This window comes from Geospiza fortis, unplaced genomic scaffold, assembly GCF_000277835.1.
Source record: "Geospiza fortis unplaced genomic scaffold, GeoFor_1.0 scaffold424, whole genome shotgun sequence".
Classification (NCBI taxonomy): Eukaryota; Metazoa; Chordata; class Aves; order Passeriformes; family Thraupidae; genus Geospiza; species Geospiza fortis.
In genome coordinates this window covers 1,838,623-1,860,974 of record NW_005054354.1, presented here as the reverse complement: position 1 = coordinate 1,860,974, position 22,352 = coordinate 1,838,623, and the positions used below count along the sequence as shown (strand labels likewise).

General features: G+C 37.3%; 1 protein-coding gene across 1 annotated transcript in view; it reads right to left on the bottom strand.

The window, feature by feature from the left end:
* Positions 1 to 22,352, bottom strand: part of COG5 (component of oligomeric golgi complex 5) — a 173,366-nt gene that overhangs the window by 47,793 nt on the left and 103,221 nt on the right. The window contains exons 8-10 of the mRNA XM_005423551.2: positions 13,226 to 13,391; positions 12,033 to 12,145; positions 11,861 to 11,938 (exon numbers count right to left, since the gene is read on the bottom strand). Of these exons, the coding sequence (XP_005423608.1) occupies positions 11,861 to 11,938; positions 12,033 to 12,145; positions 13,226 to 13,391 (357 nt within the window). The remainder of the gene's footprint in view (positions 1 to 11,860; positions 11,939 to 12,032; positions 12,146 to 13,225; positions 13,392 to 22,352) is intronic.

Sequence of the window (22,352 nt, the reverse complement as noted above, 5' to 3'; positions counted from 1 at the left end):
CAGTTTGACCAGATCACTATGGGAATGATAATCAGAAAAGAAAAAACATGTCAGTTTCACTTCTGCACTGCCCAGCAGTACCACAAAAAGGTGGAGATAATCTATTATATTTAAATGTGTCGCTACTCCAAAATTAATTACTACTACTTAAGATGATAAAAAAAAAAGTCTCTTTTCACTAGCAGCGGCAATAATGGGCAAACCAACAAATGTCTTTACAATGTCATTCATTAACAAGCACCACTGCATCCCTCTTGAAGATCTGTTCACTGAAAAACTGCAAGTTCAAGCACAAGTTTCAGTTTTAAAAAAAATCATCTTAAAGAATGAATATAAATTCTGAAAATCAGTCAAAGGTACAGTGATACATCTAAAAGTAATGATAAAAATAGGATTATCGTCACAAACTCTGCAATTAGATGAGGAATTAATCCAACTCTACTCCTTATCTCTAAAGGGAAAGAAAGGTAAAGTTTATGGGTCATGTATTAGGAACTGAGAGAGAACATCTTTTATACTCTTGGACTCATAAAATGCATGATAATTAACACTGAATGCTAAAATAAACTGGGATTACGGAATCTCATTTTTGACTGCTTGAGGACAATGACAGATTTAGAAACTGAAGTAATTTATTTTATAGTTATGCTTGTATTTTTCTGTAAAATTGTACTTGACTTTCATAAATGGGCAAAGTAATATTAGAATATCAGAAAATTATTCAGAAGGTTCACTGCATAAAATCTCTTTTCTTTGATAAATTTATTGTGATAGCATAAACGTGAATGACTTAATTCTTTATTTCAGAGTTTCAAATTTAGAGCATGAAGACTACTATAAAACAAATGGCCTTTCACATCAAATATAAATTAATTGGCTTTCATATCCTCTAGCCCAACCTGGAACAACGGTTGCCTATTGAGCGTGGTAACTCAATTCAAATTCTAAATAATCTAATGGAGGTGGAAAAATAGTTAGAGAGCACTTTAAAAATCTTTTTTTTCATTTCTGTAATTACCATCTACATCTCTATCACTGTCTCAGCAGAAAACACAGTGACTAAAGGGTCCAGAAAACAAATATGCATGTGCTCCTCCCAATCAACATTCCTATCTTAACTGTCAGATTCAACATGGTAACAAGTAACAGTAACATGGGATGATGCTTTATGTTGCTGTGGAAATATGCCACTTTTCCATGTATCTCTATATGCATATACTATATAAGGTCAGACATGCATACATATGTTCTCATGCACACATTTGCATAGGTAGCCACAGCCATACAAATTAGCCTCTGCTCATTAGCTGGCGTCTTCTGACCTGGGTGAATGGTGTACATTGACTGTATCAGAATTTTGTAGGGAAGAAGGCCCTCATGGCTCAGCTAGCCAACTGCATTATGTATGAGGAGAGACAGAAGGGAAAAGCTTCATTAAAAAGTCAGATAACATTTCCTACTGACTGACTACTCAGTCAAAAATGTTTAGGGGAAAAAATAAATGCCCAGTTTTCTAACTAACTAAAATCACTATCTACAGAGTGCTGGCTGCTTGTATAACATATGACACGAGAATTCAGTTTGTCCAGTGCTGAGATGCAGTCTCTCTGGAGGTGAAATATAGCTGCTGATTAATAGCACAGAGAAGACCATGTATGAGTTTGTGGCAGGAACGGGGGTGGTATTTAAGTAGGTGGACTGTAGCTACCAAAACTGGAATACAGCAAAGCATTAGCATTAGATACTCCAGAGGGAGTAAAAAAGTGCCATATGCAACCATGAGCATCCAGAAACAATTTAATTTGTTTAAACCTGTAATTTCTTTTGCTTACACATTATTTCAATATATTACTTTTGAAGGTACATTTGAGTTTCTCACTGCTTGTTTTTTAAATTATGTATTCTAATAAGGATCAGATTTATTAGATTTATGAGAATTATAATTTAACTGCTTAAAACGTAGCATGCAATTCCATCTGACAATAATCAATACTAGAAAATTACAAGGAAAGGGTAGCAAAAGGAGTGTTTTTCTGCAAGAGGAAATCAAAGGAATATTCCTTGTACTGGACAACTTCTTCAAGGACTTAAAAAGATAGGCAGAATGAAGCTGGGAAAGGCAGTTCTGCTTGCTTGAAATGTACACAGCAAATCTACTGGCTCATCTTAATGTAATGGAAAGTTTATAAGCCTTCCCTATGCTTCACATACAGCATTGTGAACAGCAAACCACTGTATCAGAAAGTAACTGCTCTTTTGGGCCTTTTGCTTTCAGAAAACTGAAGTCAGCTAGCTAAAACTACCTTCTCATCTTCCCATCTGCAAATAATGAATATAGTCCTCCTCCACACTTACACCAAATATCCTCAGTGGTAGACAATGTATGGGAGCATTGGGTACATCCACATTAGTGATTCAATGTGGAGATAGGGCTCTCTTTGGTCCAAATCTGTCTTGTGTCTAATACTTGTCTTGCAGAACACACTGAAGTGTGCTAGCAGACTTACTTCCACTATTCAAGGAATACACTACCTCATAATTAGTCTAAAATAACCCACTTCTGCAATTAAATAGCTTTTTGCAGCATATCAGCATATAGTTGTAAAATAATCCACAAGGATGTACTAATATTTCTATCAATTAATATTCTGAGACTTTAAATGAGGAATTTTCCGTTTCTCTTGCTTCTGAAAATGAAATAGAATTGGAAGATGTTAAATTATTTACACCCCCTCCAAAATAAAAATGCTTGCTTTGAAATCTAGTCACAAGCAGATTAACATCTTGTGATACAATCCCTTGTAGCAGGAGCAGCTGACAAGATGAGTAATGAACCGCATCCGATTATCTTTTCAGCTCTGCAGCAATCATTTCCAACAGCTTCCTATGCCATAACCAACAGCACTGGAAAAAGGTCACCGTTCTGTCACACTGTCCCCCCTCCCAGTGTACGTGTTTAACAACACAGAGAACACACAAACCTTTGGAAGGCAAGGGGTGTTATTATCTGGCACAAAGCTGTTTCAGGTGCATATTGTGCACATAGAAAGCCTACATAAAACATCCATACATAATTGAAAGTCTCCAGAAGTAAATGATTGCACTTCAGCATAAAATAAAGTGTTATTTCCTCTTGTCATGCGATATGTTTTTCCTTCAACAAAAGAACCTTAACTGTAATTGATGGTATCTAAAACTCATGATAGGAAAGATTCAGGTTGACATATATATATTTTCCCCATCATTAAATATTCCAAATTAAAACTATGAACATTAATTGCAAGCAATTGTAAGACTATAATGGCAAAACAGAACTTTCCTCCCAAACCAGATCCATTTGACACAGCATTATAGAATGAATGGTACTGCCTGCTCGCAGCTTTATTTTGATCTCACAGCATAGAACATCTGCACATAAATCATACTTTGTACCACTACAAAATGGAAGAACAGCCACAGAACTAGCCATTTTCTAATAAAAACCTGTTGTGAAAATGCTCCAATGCCTAAAGCACACTTACATAAACTAATATCTACCAATCCAAACTGTAAATTAAAAATACTGTCGCTATTGTTCCTGTGACCAGTGACCACTTTATTCCCCAAAACTGAACAGCTGAGCAGGCACTGACATGATTTAGTAGCTCCTATGTAATTCCTTAGGCAGTGCAAGACAGTTTAGATCTGTCCTCCTCTTGTTAATTCTTTATTTTCAGAAATTAATCGAACAACTGCCCAGTAACATACACTAGGGCAACCCTCTGTCATTCTGACCTGCTGGACAGCTGGCCACAATGAAGGAATGAAAGAAAAGATACTTTTGAAAGATGTATGGACTATTAGCACTTAGCTACTTTAAAATATGTTACTTTTAGGTAACCCACTTGCATCTGTGTAGAGTAAAATAGAAAACCACAACAACCAGACTGTACTCTAGCCCAGCCACTGTTGTCTTCCCCCTTTTCCACACTATTTAAGAATTTGGTACACAGTCACACATACTATTCACTGAGGAATTACTTGCACATGAAAATTATACCCATAAATCAGACAAAATATGTTCCAGCAGGCTAGACTACAAATGGTGATGTATTTTCTCAACAGTGAGGCTCACTATATTGTCTATGTGAATGGGACAAAGTTTATCCTTATTCAAAAGGTAGTTTGACTTCCATTGCCTGTATTATTTATGCAAAATTAAAAATGTGCTTAACTGCTTTGCTGAATCAGGGCCAGAACCAGCACTCTGCTAAAAATATTTTCACTTCGTGTAACTATTTCATTTCAACTATAAAGTCACTATTGTCAATACTCGGCACAAAGAGCAACACTCTGCAACTTTCCCATAATAGAGCAGGTTTTAGATAAAACATCTAAGGTTGTACAATAGAACCACAGAGTCACAGAATTAACTAGCTTGGAGAAGACCTTTGAGATCATCAAATCCACCCTGTGACCTAACATCACCTTGTCAACTAAACCATGGCACTGAGTGCCACATCCAGTCTTTTTCTTAAACACCTTCAGGGATGCTGACTCCACCACCTCTCAGGGCAGTCCATTTCAATGACCAATCACTCTTCCTGTGAAGAACTTTTTCCTAATGTCCAGCCTAAATTTCCTCTGATGCAGCTTAATAAAACTGCATAAGGCCAGTGCCAGGAGACATTTGGACAGTGTTAGTTCTCCCTGCTCTCTGTCCCAGGAACTCCATAAGGTTCCTGTTAGACCATTCCTACACATTCCTCCATAATCTTGAGGTCACTCTTGATGGCAGCATGACTCTTTGGAGCATCAGCCACTACTCCCAGTTTTGTGTCATCACCAAACCTGCTGAGGGTACACTCTGGCCCATCATCCAGATCACTAATAAAGTCTTAAAACAGAACTGGACCTTGTATTGACCCATTGTAGGGGTACACTACTGACCAGCTGCTAGACTTTGCACCACTGATCACCACTTTCTGGGCCTGGCCATTCAGCTGGGCCATTCATGATTAATCCCACATTGATAAAAAGCTCTCACAGTGCAACTGGGAGAGCCTGCAAACTCAATCACCTTCTATGCAATGACTGGTAGTAAGGAAAGGATTTAGATCAGTACTCTTACTGGTATGGGGGAGGAGGGATTTATACTTGTCTATTAATTTTTTTTTTCAGTAGTCCTTTCATTTTTAGTGCATGGTATTACAGCACCTAAGCAGACTTGTTAATAGTGTGAAGCACCACTATTACTCAGATTGATGCATTGACTGCATAGATTTGAAATTTAGATTGGATGTTCCCTGCTCACAAGATTACAGAAGAAACTACAGACTGACACGATTCATGTGCTAAACCCCTTCTCACTCGCATGAAAATGACTCGTTTTCCCAGTTAAAAAAATACAACCCATTTCCACTAACAGCCACTAGGAAGTTAATAAACCACTGAACAGTACCAGTATCATCAAAGGATAGATATTAGAAGATCTGTAGTCACTGGTACTATACAATAATATTCATGCTAAAGCCTGGAAAACTGATTTCAAGTCTCCTCAAACATAAAAACAGCTTACCTCATTTAAAAAACCCATATCAAACTAGCAATTAACTTTTCTATTACTGAAATGAAATTAAATCTCTTTAGCTCTGTTCTTATTATAACTATTTAGTATCTGACATTAAATCTAAATTCAAGGAATGAGAATGAAAGTACCGCCCTTCTTCGGTATTAGAAAAGAATGTAAGAAGATGCTGACATATATTTATTTTTACAAATGTCTCTATTTCCTCCACACTGTAAATTTAGAACTTAATGAGTATAATTTTCCATCTGTGAATTAACATATTTGTGTCTGTCTAAAATAGCTATTTTAACATTCAAATAATAAATCTGACCCACTGATTCTAAACTGGTTTCCCCTTCATGACAACCACTTCCAACTTCCCTGTAAAAATTTTGATACTTTGAGTAGAATGTGAAAAACATCTTTATTGTGAAGCCTCTTTGAAATGTAAAACAATATGGTGAATATTAGCATGCAGCTAGTTGCTGTAGGCTCCTGAAATCAGGCTTTGCATACTAACATATACAGTATTTTCTATCTGTAATCAAACACTCCACCATGGAGAAATACAGGACTTGTGAATGTTGCTCCAAAAACAGAAGACATTTAAAGGACAATCTAAATATTTTTTTCCACCAATAAAGCAACAATGCAAATGATTTAACAATTTCGTATAACAAGATTTTATGGGACAGAAATAAGGAAATCTATTTGCACTATTTCTATAGCAACATAATTGCCAAATGTTAGACTGTGAACAAAAAGCCATCATCCTCAGTAGTGCAATTAATCAGTAAAGAAAAGACAAATTCTGAGTGTGTTCCCAATAAACCTTTTCTATATCCTTAAAGCAGTCAGGATTAAGTTTCTTCAAATAAAAGTGAATTTAAATTTCTAATGCTGTTTATATTATACATTACAGGTGCAGAGATGTCAATAAATGACACTGTGATTTTAAAAATGACCTTGATTTTTTTTTTGTTTTACTGCAGGGCACAGAATTTCATTATACTGGGTTGATCAGGTTATATCCAAGGTGCAATAGTTTCTAGACTTCTAGCAGTAGTGCAACATTTGAAAAAAGGTCTCTTTATGCAGGTGACAAAAGAAACAAAAGCTGGATCGCTTTATTTCTCAAAAACCATCTTGACCAGAAAATAAAGTTAAGATTGTGCATTTCATAGAATATTTAGGAATTCTTAAGTGATTCCTCAGAAAAACTAATTTGTAAGGAACAAAAATACCTAGATATTAAACAGTACCCTATATCTTCAAAACTACTTAAAACATTAATTAATCCTTCCATATTCCTGCAAGATATGCATCAACTGGAAATAAATGAACTTAGTATTCAAGAGCCAGTAACTACCCCAGGGATGTGACAGCTTTCTTCTACCCAGAGAAGTGATTTAGTATGTACAGCTTCAATTCCAACCATGCTTTCACCTTGACTACTTCATATCCCCTCCAAGGATGAAAGGATGGTTCGTTACCGTGTCCACTCAGCCCGGAGCTGTTCAGGTAAGATTGACAAGAGTGATGATAAAAGGCGGCACTTCTGGTAAATGTATTTCTTTTCCAATGGCAAGCTCAGTGAAAACCAACTGACTTAGTAATTTGCAGTCATCACTGATCTGCAATTTGCACAAACACCACCAAATCAGAAGTGAAAAAGAACAAAAGCCATTATTACCTACTAACCCACACAACCTCCACACCATCCCTTTTCTTCATAGCTGCATATTTCTGTCAGAGAAATGGAATTAAAGTTCTACAGAAATCATAGTGTCATTAGAAAACCACTGCACAGGCTCTGACCCTCCCATGTGAATTAGGATCAAATTATTTTTAGTATGGCTGTCTGGGCACACAGATCCATTCAAAATGAGATTTGGGACTTTTAACTGGTATGATTTTCTTGGCTCTTTAAGAGTCCTCAAAACTCCTGCAAGTGAATTCAGCAAGGCAATTTGTAGATCTGAAACAAAAATTGTCTTAGATATTTTGGGAACCAAAAACCTGCTCATCCACCTGGGTACATCTTCACAAAGTACCTCATTATGGCTTAAATAACAAATAGAAATCACAGTAGAAATGATGTGCAAGTAATCCAATTCTGCATTTACAAAAAATACTGAAAAATAAATCATTAATAATTGGTGAAAACCATACTATTTCTGAATTCACATAAGACGATAATTAGATTATTTTTCAATATTTTCCACTTGGGATTATTTATTAATTGGGTCAACTGAATGTGAATATGTGATGGTAGATGTGAATAATTTCAAAGCAGTAACATTTTTTAACAAGTTTGGACGGGGAGCAATTAGAAGGTGAAATATAAGTACACTCTGTCAATAAATATCTATATTTTCCACTTATTTTCTTTATCTTATGTAATGCTGAGGACATTTCTTTCTGTATCGTTAACACCTCATATTGCCAGTGTTGACAACTCAGGAAAAAAGCCTGCTTACTCACCAAACATTCATCAGCAGAAGCAATGATAAGAGCCCTCCAGAAAGTGCATAATAACACTCCCTAGAACTCTCAGCTCACTTTCTTACCCCAAGGCTTACGTAACTGACAGGGTTTGTGATGTGCCTGGGTTGCAAACAGGACACCCAAAGGCGAGCAAGGGCAGCTCTGCCTGCACCTTTCTGCCCAGCAGAGAGATCCTGCTCATCCTTTCTACTGACCACCCCAACCTCCCTTAAATATGATTTGCTGCTTTTCAGGCTGCTTCTCTCTTGGCAGAACGGTTCCCTGATGCCTATGTAGGAGTGAAGGACCCAAAATAGATGAGGATCAAAGATCATTTTCAACTCTTTTACAAGGGGCTAAGAGAGACTCTAATTAGGAAGGTGGCTGTCACAGAAAGATGTGTTTGGCTGTGATTTACACTGAAGTCAATTGTAGTTTAGGCATTACAACAGCCGAGGAAGGATTAGTCACTACACATTGAAAGAGAAAAGCAATGAAGCAAAATAAACTGAAGTAACCTATTAGTTCTCTGAAGGTGAATTAGGTAATTGAAAGAAGTGATATAAATAACCAGTCATTAGGTGAACAAAAATATCAAATTTACACTATTTAAATCTTATTTGTAATTTTAATTTTTGTCCTTAAAATTATAACAGCATTAACCCTATCTTTTAAAAAATGTATACAGTGAAAGTTGTATTCATTTTCCCCAAAACTAGAAATCAGAACTGCATGAGTTCTGAATTCTTTTGGCCCTCTCCAACTAAAATCTAGTCATTAAAGGCCTTTTTTCTTACATAAAACCCACAAATTGTCCATTCAATTGTATTTCTCCTTTAAACAGTTAATAGATTTGTTAAAAAATTAAATCTGTAATTTAAATATGTAAACATTAATAATGAATCTGCAGTTCATGACTAGCATGAAATGAAGAAGTTTTTAGAAGGTACTATGAGTACATGACTTCTTTTTAGAATTGCAATCATTTCATATTGCGTCAAAGGAAAAACACCAAAATCTAGATCTCCAAAGGGAAGGAGTGAAAAAAAGTGCAGTATAAATTTAATGACCAGATTCTTCCAAGATCCTCGTGTAAGCCTGACACTGTTACTTAACTCTTGGCCACATCGAAATCTGGTAAAAATTGGAAGGGAATTCTGTAGGAGAAACCATAGGGTAGTAAAGACGCAAGTGTTGTCATTGCCCTCATGCTGAACTGCAGAATTTAAAATTTTCCAAGTTCTGTACCTCAGCTTCTTCATCTGTCAGGTTCTGTTTCTTTTTTTTTTTTTTAAACAGAGTTTTTGTTAATCCTTTAATTAATTAGCTAGTGCTTTTAAAACTACATTTTTGGATACAACATGATACAACACTACTAAATATTATTATGGTAACAGGTAATTAGAAAGCCGGAAAGCACATGTTTGAGATCATAATACAAAATTAGAAAAACTGCAGGCTGTGCTATCTCTGAAGAGTAAGACACAAAAAATCCCCAATGGAAAAAGAGAATGATGACTTAAAAAAAAAAAAAGGCAAGTAGCTTCCTAGCTATTAAAGGACTTGTGCTTTAAAAAGGCTGGATCTCCTCCTCTCTTATGCTTCCTAGGATGATACTTGTACTGCAGTAATCAAAACAAGGAAGCAGATGGACAGGCAAAGTGGTACTGCAGCTGCTGCAGAAGATGACTATAATAATAATGTTGACATCAGTAACAGTAATTAGTGCACAGACTGTAGAGTGGATGATTCGTTTTCCTATCTTCTGGAGTGGGCATGCTGCTCTAGCAAACGGGTACAATGTTAGTACCTTTGGCTTGTTTTGTTCATTTGCTCAGTTTACTAATGAAATTGAATACAATACAGAAAATCCAACTTCTCTCCCTCTCCCGAACACTTGCTGAGGAAAGCACATTTCAGTTTGGTTTAACATGAGATAGAATCTTCATTAGTAAATGGCAAAATACCAACTTCTTATTTATATCTAAACCAATTCATATTCTCCCATACAGCCATCTGTACTTACGCTCCTGAATTTCAGCAGCATGCAGTATGTGTCTGATTTTGTCTGAACAACAGCTCTACTCTATGGTGTGACCTCATCCCTCTGCAGCCTGGTGCCACACCTTTTTCAAGAGACACCAGAAGAAATGGCCTAACTGTGAGAACGTCCAAGATAAACACGATGCTGTACTGAACAATTTCAGGCAAGAAATAAGTCAAGCATCGGTGCCACCAGCAGTACTGTGCCATGCTGAGAGAATTCTGCTAGCAGAACATCAGATAAGGATGTACCACTCCTCCTTAGCTGCCCCACTGAGAATGACAGTGTCCAGCCTGGCACTTTACAACACCAAAACACCCACCAAAGAGCAAAGTAATTGGAAGAGTGAAAACTGCGGAAAAATAAATAGATGGATTTTATTTGGGAAATAAAACTTTTCACTTAGATGCAATCTTGCAGTATGAACATTAAGAGATGGAAGAGTAATCAGAGAAATCATGGACCATGCTTAGCATAAGACAACCCAGTAAGCCTTTTATTTTCTAATGAGTTTTTCCTTACCATGGTTTCACTGAAATTCATTTTCCCTGTTAGTTTAGTCTCCGGAGGGATAAAATATTTCCTTTGGCTTCCCTCTATTATCAGCCTCAAAAACCAGAAAAACTCTCTTTTCAGTTGTTGAAAACCTCCTTTTCAATTGATGCTTTACAAGAGGGGAGAGTGAAAGTCAGAAGCATGGGCATAGGGCAGGAGCCACTCATGAACACCAACAGATCATTTACCTAAGCTCCCTTTCCATCCAAACCCTTCCTTTCAGCATTTCTGGTCTGTCCCCAGGTTTCTATGTTTCTCTCTAAACATGCTGATCCACTGAAGGGCCGATCCACCCAGGCAGCAAAAGAATTGTTTTGCCAGGTTAAACATTTTTTAATTAAGAAAATACGCTAAAAGTTCATAAACTTTTTGAGGGGGGTTGTGGATTTTTTAATTTTGGTTGGGTTGTTTTGTTGTTGTTGTGGTTTGCTTTTTTTGTTTGTTTTAACACAAAGAGAAGCTTGAAGTGCCTCATGGAAAAGTGATGCTCTGTGCAACATCTTCTGGAGACAGGCTTAAGAGACAGATAAAGGCTGTATGTAACCTTCATTATCTGCTTTCACTGTTGAGAAGACCACATTTGCATATGAAGAGCTTCCCCAAACTATTTCAAATATTAAGTCCATGTAAATTAAAAATCCAGTTACACACTTTGAAAGAGGTGTCAGCAAGAATATGTCTTTTGTTTTCGCTCTCTTCTACTAACGTAGATGAGACAGTTTCAGTAATCCTGTTCCTACCACTGAAGGAGACCATTAATCAAATTATTCCAAATATGAATACAAAAACAATGCAAACGAATGGAAAATAATAGGTATTCAAAAGAACAGCCATGATTATTTTTCAAGGGAGAAATTGTCAAGAAGTGAGAAACAGATGGCTGAAAATGATAGATGAAGACACATTCTCCTATGCAAACTAACAGATTTAATTAATTACTCAAATCACATGGTGTTATGGAATGACATTAATGATCCATACAGTGGTGCCTTATCAGTTCCCTTTTAAAGAAAACAAAAGAAATTACAACAAAATGAACATGTTTACATCCTACAGATATAACCCACAAACCATAAATACATCCTTCAATGTTAGAGTTTCAACACTTTCCCATCAATTTAAGTAAAAAAAATTATGGAACTGTAAAACTGTAAATAAATTCATTCTCTCATCACATTTTTCTTACGAGATTTACTAAAGCACATTCAGCTAAGTTAGAACTTTACCTTATCTATCTCCTCTATGAAGCAGACATGTGACACAGGATCTCTTTTCTTTGCCAATACTTTCTGCAAATGCTGCACCTGTAAGAGAGAATTTATTGAGAGGGAAAGTGACATCTAAATTCTTACATCCAAAATTGCATGATGAGACAAACAGGAATTAGCTACAGAGTACCTGTCCACAAGCAGCACAGATTTGATCCATGAGTTTCTCCATGTTTGTCCAGAGGGCTGCTCGAAAAGCTGCTGTGTTCCCAGGTGTTGGCATAGCAGCTCGACCAGGGCCACCTAAATGGTTTTTAAACATACACAGCAGCACATTTCAGCTTCCACAAATAAAAATTAAAATATTGGAAATATAGATCTCTATGCACTTTGACAGATACTTTTTTTAAAGCTAAAGCAGCCTAAAATACACTCAGAACAGAGCTTTGTGAATGGCCTCAGTTGTCTCAACTGAGAAGCTGACTAAGCTCGGAAGTTCTGTGGGGATATTTCACGCTCATGACTGTTACAAGCTCTACTAATTCAGACTTCCACAGAAACACCACAGTAATGCAAATTTTCCAGGATTTAAGAACAGAGGGAAATGTGGGAGAGAGAGTAATTGTGAAAAATACAGCTATTACCAGCTCAGGACTTAAATGCATAGACAAACTGCAAAAAAAAAGTGATATTCCAGCTGAAGGGCATGCAGCTTCTCAACAATCACTTCACTTCAGAGAGGATGCATTTCTGTATTATTCTGCTGATTATGGGTCTGGACCCCTACCTTGTTGCAAAACTTTTGAAAAAAAATTGAACGTTTCCAACACCAAACTTCAAATTTTCCTGCCTACTCAATTCCTCTGTATTTTTTTGTATCTGAGCTAACTGGGAGCTAAATGTTTAATACTGCAACATTTCTTCATATTGAATAGTCTGCTTTGAAACAGTTTTCACCTGACAAAAGCATAACAATGTAGTTGCAGGCTTCTTCCAATGATTGCAAATAATTTCAGCCCGTAATTCTCCCACCAATAAAAAGAAAGAAGAATTTAGAGTCATTGTTCCATGAGAAACAGCTAAGAAAATGCTACAGATTGTAACCTAATGAGGACAATTTTCAGGGCAACTTAGGAAGGAGTGGCAGGGAGGAATAAAGGAAAACCTCCAGGCCAAATATCAGACAGACCTGATTTTGTCAAATTAAATGTTTTTAAATTAATTATTTTCTGAGATATGCCTAATCCAACCCTCTACTGGTTAAAGCAAGCAGGGAAACATTTCCAGAACAGGCTGGGATGTGAGAGTTTCTTCCATTTTATAACATACCATACTCCTATGAAAAATAATCAGTTATTGTTCTCTGTAAAACAAGTATCATACCTCTTGCAGCTGTTTGAGATGGTTGGGTCAACACTTTGATATCCAAAGCATTTTTTATGTTCTCTTCCAGCACTGTGCAGTATCCATCCACCACATTAGCAATGGTATCCTTCAAAGTCCCAAGATTATGGAAAACCTGAAGAGCAGTTCCCACTTGAGTAGGATTCTGAAGAAGGAAGATATTAAAAAATAACAATTACCTTTAACTGCACTATTGAGATGTTTTATCCCTGATGAGACATCATTTTAGTGGGCAAATTCATCTTTTAAGCTCAGTTTGCTAATTCATTCTGTTTAAGTTACTGGAATCCTTACTGCATAACAGAGAATGGAGGGTAAAGGAGAGGACTGATTTCCTCTGCTCTCTGAGCAATGCTTTGCTTAGATCCTTTGGTGCTATCCTCTGAATATGAATGGAAAGAAAGGACCTGGAAGCACTGCTGGCAGTATCTAACCTGGGATGAGTTATCAGTGACTGATCCAGTAACTCTGGGGTTAGTTACAGTACAGCTGTATTCAGCTATGGTGTAGCTGGTAATATTGCTTTAACATGCAGTGCTTGTTACACTACTGTCAGTTACGTCCCAAATAGTTAATTAAAAGTGATACAGGCTAAAAAAAGTACTAATGAAGGATAAGAAGCAAGCAGGTCAAGCCCCTACAACTGACTACTGCGAAGTTTAAGCTTTTATTTCTACATTTCTGTTTCTAATGCTGACAATAACTTCATTTTTCCTCACAGCAGAATTAAGAAATAAACCAACGCAGTGATCATTTCCTGATTATTTGAAAAAAAAAAAAACCCAAACAAAAAAAAAAAACAACTGCTCAACACAGGGAAATGAAAACTGTCCAAAAACTGTCCAGGTCCACTGTTTAAGAGACCTCTGATAAAGATTAAATCTAATGATAATTCCACTTTGCAACACTAAACACTGGCATGGGTGCTATTTAGCAAGAGAAAAGCCTCAAATTATTGCCTTTAGAAACTAAACAGTGTCATCCATACACTGAACACTGCTTTTTTAATTAGCATTTACAGGCAATTAGTGGAGGGGGCAATCAGTTGATCATATACACATTAGAGATGCAGTCTTTTGTCATTTTTCTTAGTCACTTTTGCCAGCAGTAAAGAACATGGTCTGACAGAAATGCTGGCAGTCAGACTGGACAGAAGCATCTGAGATTTCTGTGATTCTGTGAGGTTACTGGCACTCCCCACTGCAAAGCCCACTTTGGATTTGGCCATGGTGCAGCTGCTGTGCTGAGGATCCACTTCTGGCACATCCACCTAAGGCACCAGGTCTTCTGATCTGTTGTGTTCCCCTCAGACCCAATGTTTCAGAGGTCACACCCCTATAGTTGCACATTTGTGCCGTTTTTTTCTAGGGTTCCTACAAGATCAAAACCAAGTTAAAGCAAAAAAAAGCCAAATCCCATCTTCTTTCCCATGAGGAGTTCCCAGGTTTAGTGGAAAGCAAAGGAATATTAGGCATGTATTACGGTTTGCAGACCTTATACTAACTATACCAGTTTCTTTTTCCAAACAGTGTGGGAGTTAATGAGCACTCCCAGCATAGTATTACGGGTCTGGGACTTGTAGGTTTAGTTTTTTGACAACTGGGTATGCTGTAAAATTTCTAAGCATCCTGTGGGTGTGCTTGTGGAGGTGGGAAAGTAAGCCATAAAGACTGGAAGATTAATGGGATGTCAGAAAATGAAGAGTACTATAATGCAAGGAGGGAACTTGGGGACAGAATGAACAAGAGAAAGAAAATATAAATGGGAAGAGGATGGGGAATAGAATGAACAGACTCTGGCAGAAAGAAAGAGAATAAAACTGAAAGGAAGAAAAGATAGAAAAGACACACCTCATTTACCAGCCTTTCCTAAATTGTTCTAATTTTTACAGAATACTTATACAATTATGAAACCACGTAGAGAGTCAGTAATACAAAATCAATACCTTACTGTTACTATAGGAGTGCTCAACTAGATTTCAGGCAGGCTCTAATGTTTATATATTAAATAGTAAAAAAAGAGAACAGCATCAAAAGGTGAGCTGGGCACTTTCCACCCTTACATAATCAATGGCCAGATACTTATTTTCCTGACAAACAGGCAATAAAGGCACAAATAACTGCAGGCAAAAAATCAATCTTAGAGCTACCAAATCACAGTTTAGCAAACTAACTGGGCAAGAAAGACACTAAAACATACTCCAAAAGAGGCTGAGCTGTATTTCAAAATAAATGCTTTTAGCCAGAAGTTTCAAACCAAAATACAAAATCATGGAAACATTCTATTCACTCAAAGTATCTTCCAAATCTAGTACCAAAATTAAAATCAGAATGGAACAAAGATTATGCAGGTGGCCTATTTCTTATTTGCCTTAAATTGTGGACATGGTCACAGACAGAGGGCTCCTAGCTCAGCCATTCATTCATCTTGTGTGGAATTAGAGACATATCAAATCCCTGACTAGGTAGAACAAAGTGTATTTTATTTGATCCATTTACAGTAATTTTCTCACCTCAGGAAGAAGTTATTGTTTCATAACTGCCCCAGACAGGCTATGTAACAGTCCATTGTCGTTTATGACTAATCCTAAGAGAATGGAAATTTTTATGCACAGCTAGTTTCTAGGTTTAGACAATATGAAAAAAAAATTATGCCCCCCTCCTTAGGACAACAATTATGTGAAAAAAATGTTGAAAGCAGGATGGAAATGAAGTATTATACTTTAAGGCTTGCATATACATCTCAAAATTAAACTGTTTACCATTATACATACTGTACAAGAAGTTGAGAGCCAGTATTTCAGAATTTGCTACTACTAATAGATGCTATTGATAAGAATTTTTCCTTAATATTTTTCTTATACCTGAGAAAGCTTAAAGCTAAACAGTTCTGAGATTTGAAAAGCCGCCATAATTTTTATCAAGAGGAAAGCATGCATTTGAAAAGGAACTGACTTTAAAAAGAACTGACTACAACAGTGATCTACGCAGGAAAAGGGAATCATATCAGAGAATAATATTCAGAATAGCTATCCAAGAGGACCAATATGGAAAACAATATAACTACTTTTGAGATGGAATTTAATGAGTTAATCAGCCGTATCTTATAAACAATTTGTCTGCCACTGCAGGCAACCACACTTAGCAATTTTAAAGTGTTCCCCTTAGAATCTCTGTCCATAAAAAATTTGTACATTTGCCATAAACCTGAAGTTATGGCAATCAAAAGAGCAGAGGGCAAAGAAAAACAGAAGAGCATTTAGGAATATGTTAGCAATACAGTATAATCTAAGTGAATAAACACAAGCATACACAAGTGACGTAAAAACATGAGCCCACAAAGTGTAGGGCAACAACACTACCTACTCAAAAATTAACTGCAGTGATCTTCAGATTGCAAAAATTATTATGCATCTGGGAGTTAAGGAGAGATGGTATTAAGTCCACCAGTAATACCCCTCTCCATTCAAAGCACTCCTCCATGTGGCAAGTCACAACATGGTATGTTACAGATACATAGCAACTAAATTCCACAAATGTAAGAGTTTAAGAAGACTCAGTGAGTCATCAGTTCAACATATGAAGAAAATAAAAAATTAGCATGCTTAAAAGCTAGTTTTACCATGAAACAAGTCTCATAAATATTTTAAAACACCTAAGTTTCTCAGTATCCATCAGACAATAGTTTTTATAGCTTGGTCAGAAGGTTGATACCAGCCACCACTTGAAAAAAAGGTACAGGTATTTCAATTAATGTTTTTGCAAAACAGATACTCCTTCAGCAGAAACTATGAAGAGATGTTCACACCAGATATATTTGCTAATTTTCTCTATGAATGAGAACCATTCATTTTATAACATAATTTCTCATTAATTTTATCCCATCCCATTTGGTTCTGTAGACAATCATAAACAAGTAGAAAAATAAGTGTCACGCAGTCACTAGTACAACATCATGTGGTTGTTTCAAAGAGCAGGTGAGTGGATTTAATAACCCAGCAGATGTCCAGGCCAGCATGGCAGCTACAGTCATTCTCAGAGCACAACCCCATTTGATCACTTCCTTTCCCAGGAAAGATAATAACCCTGAGAAGACTAAACAGAAATGTCATTAAAGACTTAAATAAATATATCTTACATTTCTAATTTAAACGTATCTCCTAAGACAGAACAAAACATTTTTGTTTTGTCAACTGCCCATATTACAACTATTTTATAAGGACCAAGACTGTATGTAGTCTTTTATTTTATGATTGCCACTGGTTTTATCAGAATAATTTTCTGAAAGCATGGCTAAGGAAAGAGCAGTAATCTTTTTCATCATAAGAAATGCAGCTTGGACAAGCAAACCTGCTCCTCACAAGGGAGAGTGGTGATGACAATGAGCAAATTTGGGGACAGAAGATTCCTAGCATAAGGCTGAACCGTAAACAAGAAACTTGCATAACAGGCAAAACTAATGGCTCAAGTGCTACACAGCTTCCAAACTCACACTCCACCTTCTCAGGGTACAGGATTCACTGTGTGGATCGTTATTCTCTACCCAGTTCTGTCTAGGGAACTTCACATCATTATTTCTTTATCCAGTACAAATCTGTCCCAAAGATCCCATGCCACAGGATTTGCACCTGTGTGGACTATCAACTTCCTTCTCAAATGAAAATGTGTTAATTGGCAACAATAGTTATGGTCAATCTGAGACAATTTATGGTTTATCTCAGACAATTGCTACTACTTACACAAAGAAGCAGTGTTACAAATGTAATTAATTGTTAACTTTCATGCAGTTAAATTTCACACGTAATCACCAATAATCAGAACAGCTCTCCAAGGAAATGCTCTTTTACAGTATAGTTTAGAAGGACCACATACAGAGAAGTCAAACTTGGACTAGTTCCAAAAAAAGAACTGACTACAACAGTGATCCCCACAGAGAAGTCAAACTTGGACTGGTTACTCACTTAGAAATTATGTTCCATAGCTACTAATGCATAAAGGACATTTCTATTTCGCTTATTAAAATCAGAACAGTGGCTCTGACTAAAAATCTTCATCATTCTGCAGAGAACAGATAACCCTGTTCAGGAGAGGCTGTGGCAGATAGATAGATAGATAGATAGACATAGATAATTCAAGAGCTGTGATTTCACTGTGCTGTCACATTGTTACCTCTTACGCAAAACATACACCATGTGCCATAAACAAGCTGTAAAAATGTGACACAGCTCAAAAATAATTACACACATTGATTAGTTGAAGGAAGATTCATAATTACTAATTAGTCCAGGAATAACTTCAACAGAGTGGTCCGACAATGTGGTGAGCAAGGAATACCACAACATTCCCTAACCATCAAGAAATAATCAACACTAAAACACAGCAATCCCAGACCAGGATGCACACTGAAATAACCAAACTAGTAAACTAATGCATATTTTCTGACAATGAATACAAAAGACTGTTGCAGTCCTTACAGTTTCTAGATTATACTTCTGAGTATCTCTGACTGACATTTAGTATTAACTAATTTCATTTGACAGAAAATTTGCTACATTGGGAGCTATTTCATTAACTTGTTAAAGTTTACTGCTCCTTTTGTTTGTAGGAGATAGCAGTTGTAATTCCCAACACAGCACAGCTTTACAAAGTCCAAAAAAGACCCCTTTGAGTGGCTAAAAATCCCCAGTCAGATGTTCCTTTACAGTGTTTGCCCCTTCTCCCCTCTCACTACCATTACAATATGCTGCCTGCCTCCTTCCAATAATTTTCCCATAAATAACGTTACTATCCCTAATGGCAAGTACTACTCAAAGACCAAGTGACTGCAAGTTTTGCAAGCACTTGCAGCTACCCAGTTCTTAGCCATCTCTTACAGACAACAGAAGGGAAAAAATGAAAAGTTACTCCAGGAAAAGCTGCTGTTCAAGTTAAAGAGTTCAAGAAGGTAAGCAGTGAAGAAAACTTGACCACCTAAGCCATAGCCAAGGCAAAATGACCTATTGAGGAGAATTAATAACTTAGTAAGAAGGGTTGGAATTCTTGCTTTGAGGTATAACTCAGCTATTTTAATTGTAGAAAAAGTAATAAAAAACTAAAAGTAGAAATTAAATGCCAATGAAATTCAGTTTCAGTCTAAAAAGAGTATCTTATTCCATTTCCAAATATCCATGCCTAAAAGAATTAATTGATATATCATTACTCCTAAAAATGAACCTACTTAAGGAAGCTCATCTCTATGTTCATTATCATCCCATCTGTCTTTTACTCTGTTCATCTCTCAAACCTGAGCAATAAATTAAAAGGTCAAATTGACATTGTAAAGCCGAAGAATACAGTCTTCTTTCTAATGATATCCCAGATCTTCCTGGTTTGGTCTTTGCAGTGTTGGGAGGAGGGAGAGGTTCAAATATTATTATTTGCTATAGAAATATCATAGGTAATAGTGATGTAAACACACTGGATAGATTAGAAAAGAATATTTTAAGCCTTAAGAGGCAAGAGTCCCAAAGCCAAACATTTAAATATGGTTAGGTTATAACATCTCCCTTCTGTGAGCCCATGTTTGAAATACACAACCTCTAATGGAAGAATGACTTCATATGAAAGGAGAACAGCCACAAAGCACAGTTATAAACCTCATCATGTCCTCAGACTAGGCCAGCCTTTTGTTTCTTAGAATAACAAGAAGGAAATAGCAAGAAGCATTGCACTACAAAGGTTGAGGAGGGGAAAAAAAAGAAACAGTAGCAATAAAATACTAGAAAGCAAAGAAACAAGATTTTTCAACACAGCTAAATAGCTTGCCAAAACACTTATTCACCATAATAGTGTAATCAAAGCAACAGATGGCTAAGAGCTAATGGGACAGAAAGGCATCAGGAACTGTTGTAAAGAATTATCTCATGAAACATCAAGCAATGTTCCAAAGTTTACCAAGCCTCAGGCTATCAACGTGACAGCAATTTCAAAGAAAGTATCTGGCACCTCTTAGGACAGATCAGCTACACTGACTAGCCCATAACAATTACAAATTATATCCTACAATGCTCTATTTGAGTGTAGGAAGAGTTTAAAGTCTTGAAAGAGTAGAAATGATACAAAATTTTACATGGAAATGGGGGCTTCTAAGCCAAATCAAGCTTTTTAAAATGCTTCTCTCACCTCTTGCACAATTTGACCAATCTCTAAAGCCCTTACTGGTAACAAACCAGTTTACATCTGAAGATGTGGCTTCCCTATTAAAAACACAGCTGGTGAAGTTTAGAGAGCAGAAGGTGAGACTGCAACACCTCTCCTGTCCTTGTGCAACCCTGACTTGCACCTGCTGATTCAAGTCCCATTACTGAAGAACAGAAGTTAAGGACACAAAATCTCATTACTAATTTTAATATTTGGACAAAAGCTTGTGACCAGATGTTTTCCTCCACCTCACAATATCATTATGTACGTGCGCACTCTATTAGATGGTTCAACAAAGCCATTAAAAAACCAAAATGTCAAGTTTCACTTTTAACTCAGCCGTAACAATCAACACTAGGAATTAGTTGCTGAAGGGTTTTAACATGTTTTTCTCTTTACCAAAAAAAAAAAAAATTCTAGCTCGGAAAAAATATCCTTTAAATGGTATGTTCTGAATGATTTAAAACAAAAGTGAAATCTGAGAAGTTTTCCTCAGGTTTAGAGCTAGAAAACTATCTCACTTCTCGTGAGAAGCGCGATCAATAGATAACCATGTCCTCTGGCTTGGGAGTGCTTGAAGGCTGTTGGTGAAGAATCGTACCTAGGAGGTGGGCGAATTCAGTAGACTAGGGGAATTCAAAGGTGTACTGTGACAATAGTCGTTTCCGAGGTTGGGAGGTGTGTACAGTAGATAAGTTCCTGGGTCTTTGGGTGACGCTTGCGGCTTGGCTGTAGGTAGACGCATTTGGGCTATATGGTACCTGAAGCAAGAATGTGCCTGGTAGGTGTGTTGGCCGAATGAGGTCCGTTTTGGAGATAATGTTTGGGCTTTTGGTGGAGGGGCATGACGTATGACGTTGGCTATCCTACATTTCATGGACTGTCTGATGGGGCAGAGAGAGTGATGCATATTATACATACCCTGGAAGCAAGAAGAAAATGCGCTGGGGGGGGAAGGGGGGGGGTCAGAACTAGGCGTTCTTGTAGTTAAATTTATAACAGCGGCTTTTCGGGCCGCAAGTCCCGGAGAGAGGCCGGGCGGGAACTATGATAGAGTTTGTACTGTTTTTGGGTTTGTGTTTCGCTTTGGGGGGATTAGCGGTTGCTTCTAACCCTTCCCCTTATTATGGGGTGTTGGGGTTGGTTGTGGCGGCGGTTGCAGGGTGTGGTTGGCTGGTGAGTGTGGGCGTTTCTTTTGTTTCTTTGGTGCTTGTTATGGTTTATTTGGGGGGGATGTTGGTAGTGTTTGTATATTCGGTTTCGTTGGCGGCAGAGCCGTATCCGGAGGCTTGGGGAAGTTCTGGGGTTGTTGGTTATGGGTTTGGGATGGGGTTGGTTGTGGTGGTGGGTTTTGTGATGAGTGGTGCGTTAGGGTTGTTGGTTGGTGAGGGGACTGTGAATAGTGGGGGTTTGTTGTCGGTTCGGTCGGATTTTAGTGGGGTGGCTGTGTTATATTCGGAGGGAGTGGGGTTACTTTTGATTGGGGGGTGAGGGTTGTTGTTGACTTTGTTTGTGGTTTTAGAGCTTGTGCGGGGGTTGTCTCGGGGGGCGATTCGGGCTGTTTAGTGGGTGTGTCAGGAAGTAGTTTAGTTGAAAAATGCCAGCTTTGGGAGTTGGAGAGGAGGGTTTGAGTCCCTTCTTCCTGAAGGGGAGGGGGGAAACTCTAAGAAGGGGTTTAGTCTTCAATCTTTGGTTTACAAGACCAATGTTTTTATAAACTATTAGAGTTAATTAGAGCTTAAGTAGTTTATTTTCTAGGAGGGCCGCAAGGGGGAATAGGACTAGAATGATTAGGAAGTATGTGACCTAACCCTAACCCTAACCAAAAGCCATCTGGGTTTTCTTGTTCTCCTGCTAGTCTTTGCAACAAGATAATAATTACCTATGCAAGTGACAACATCTCATTTCTGGAATCTGTGCATGTATTG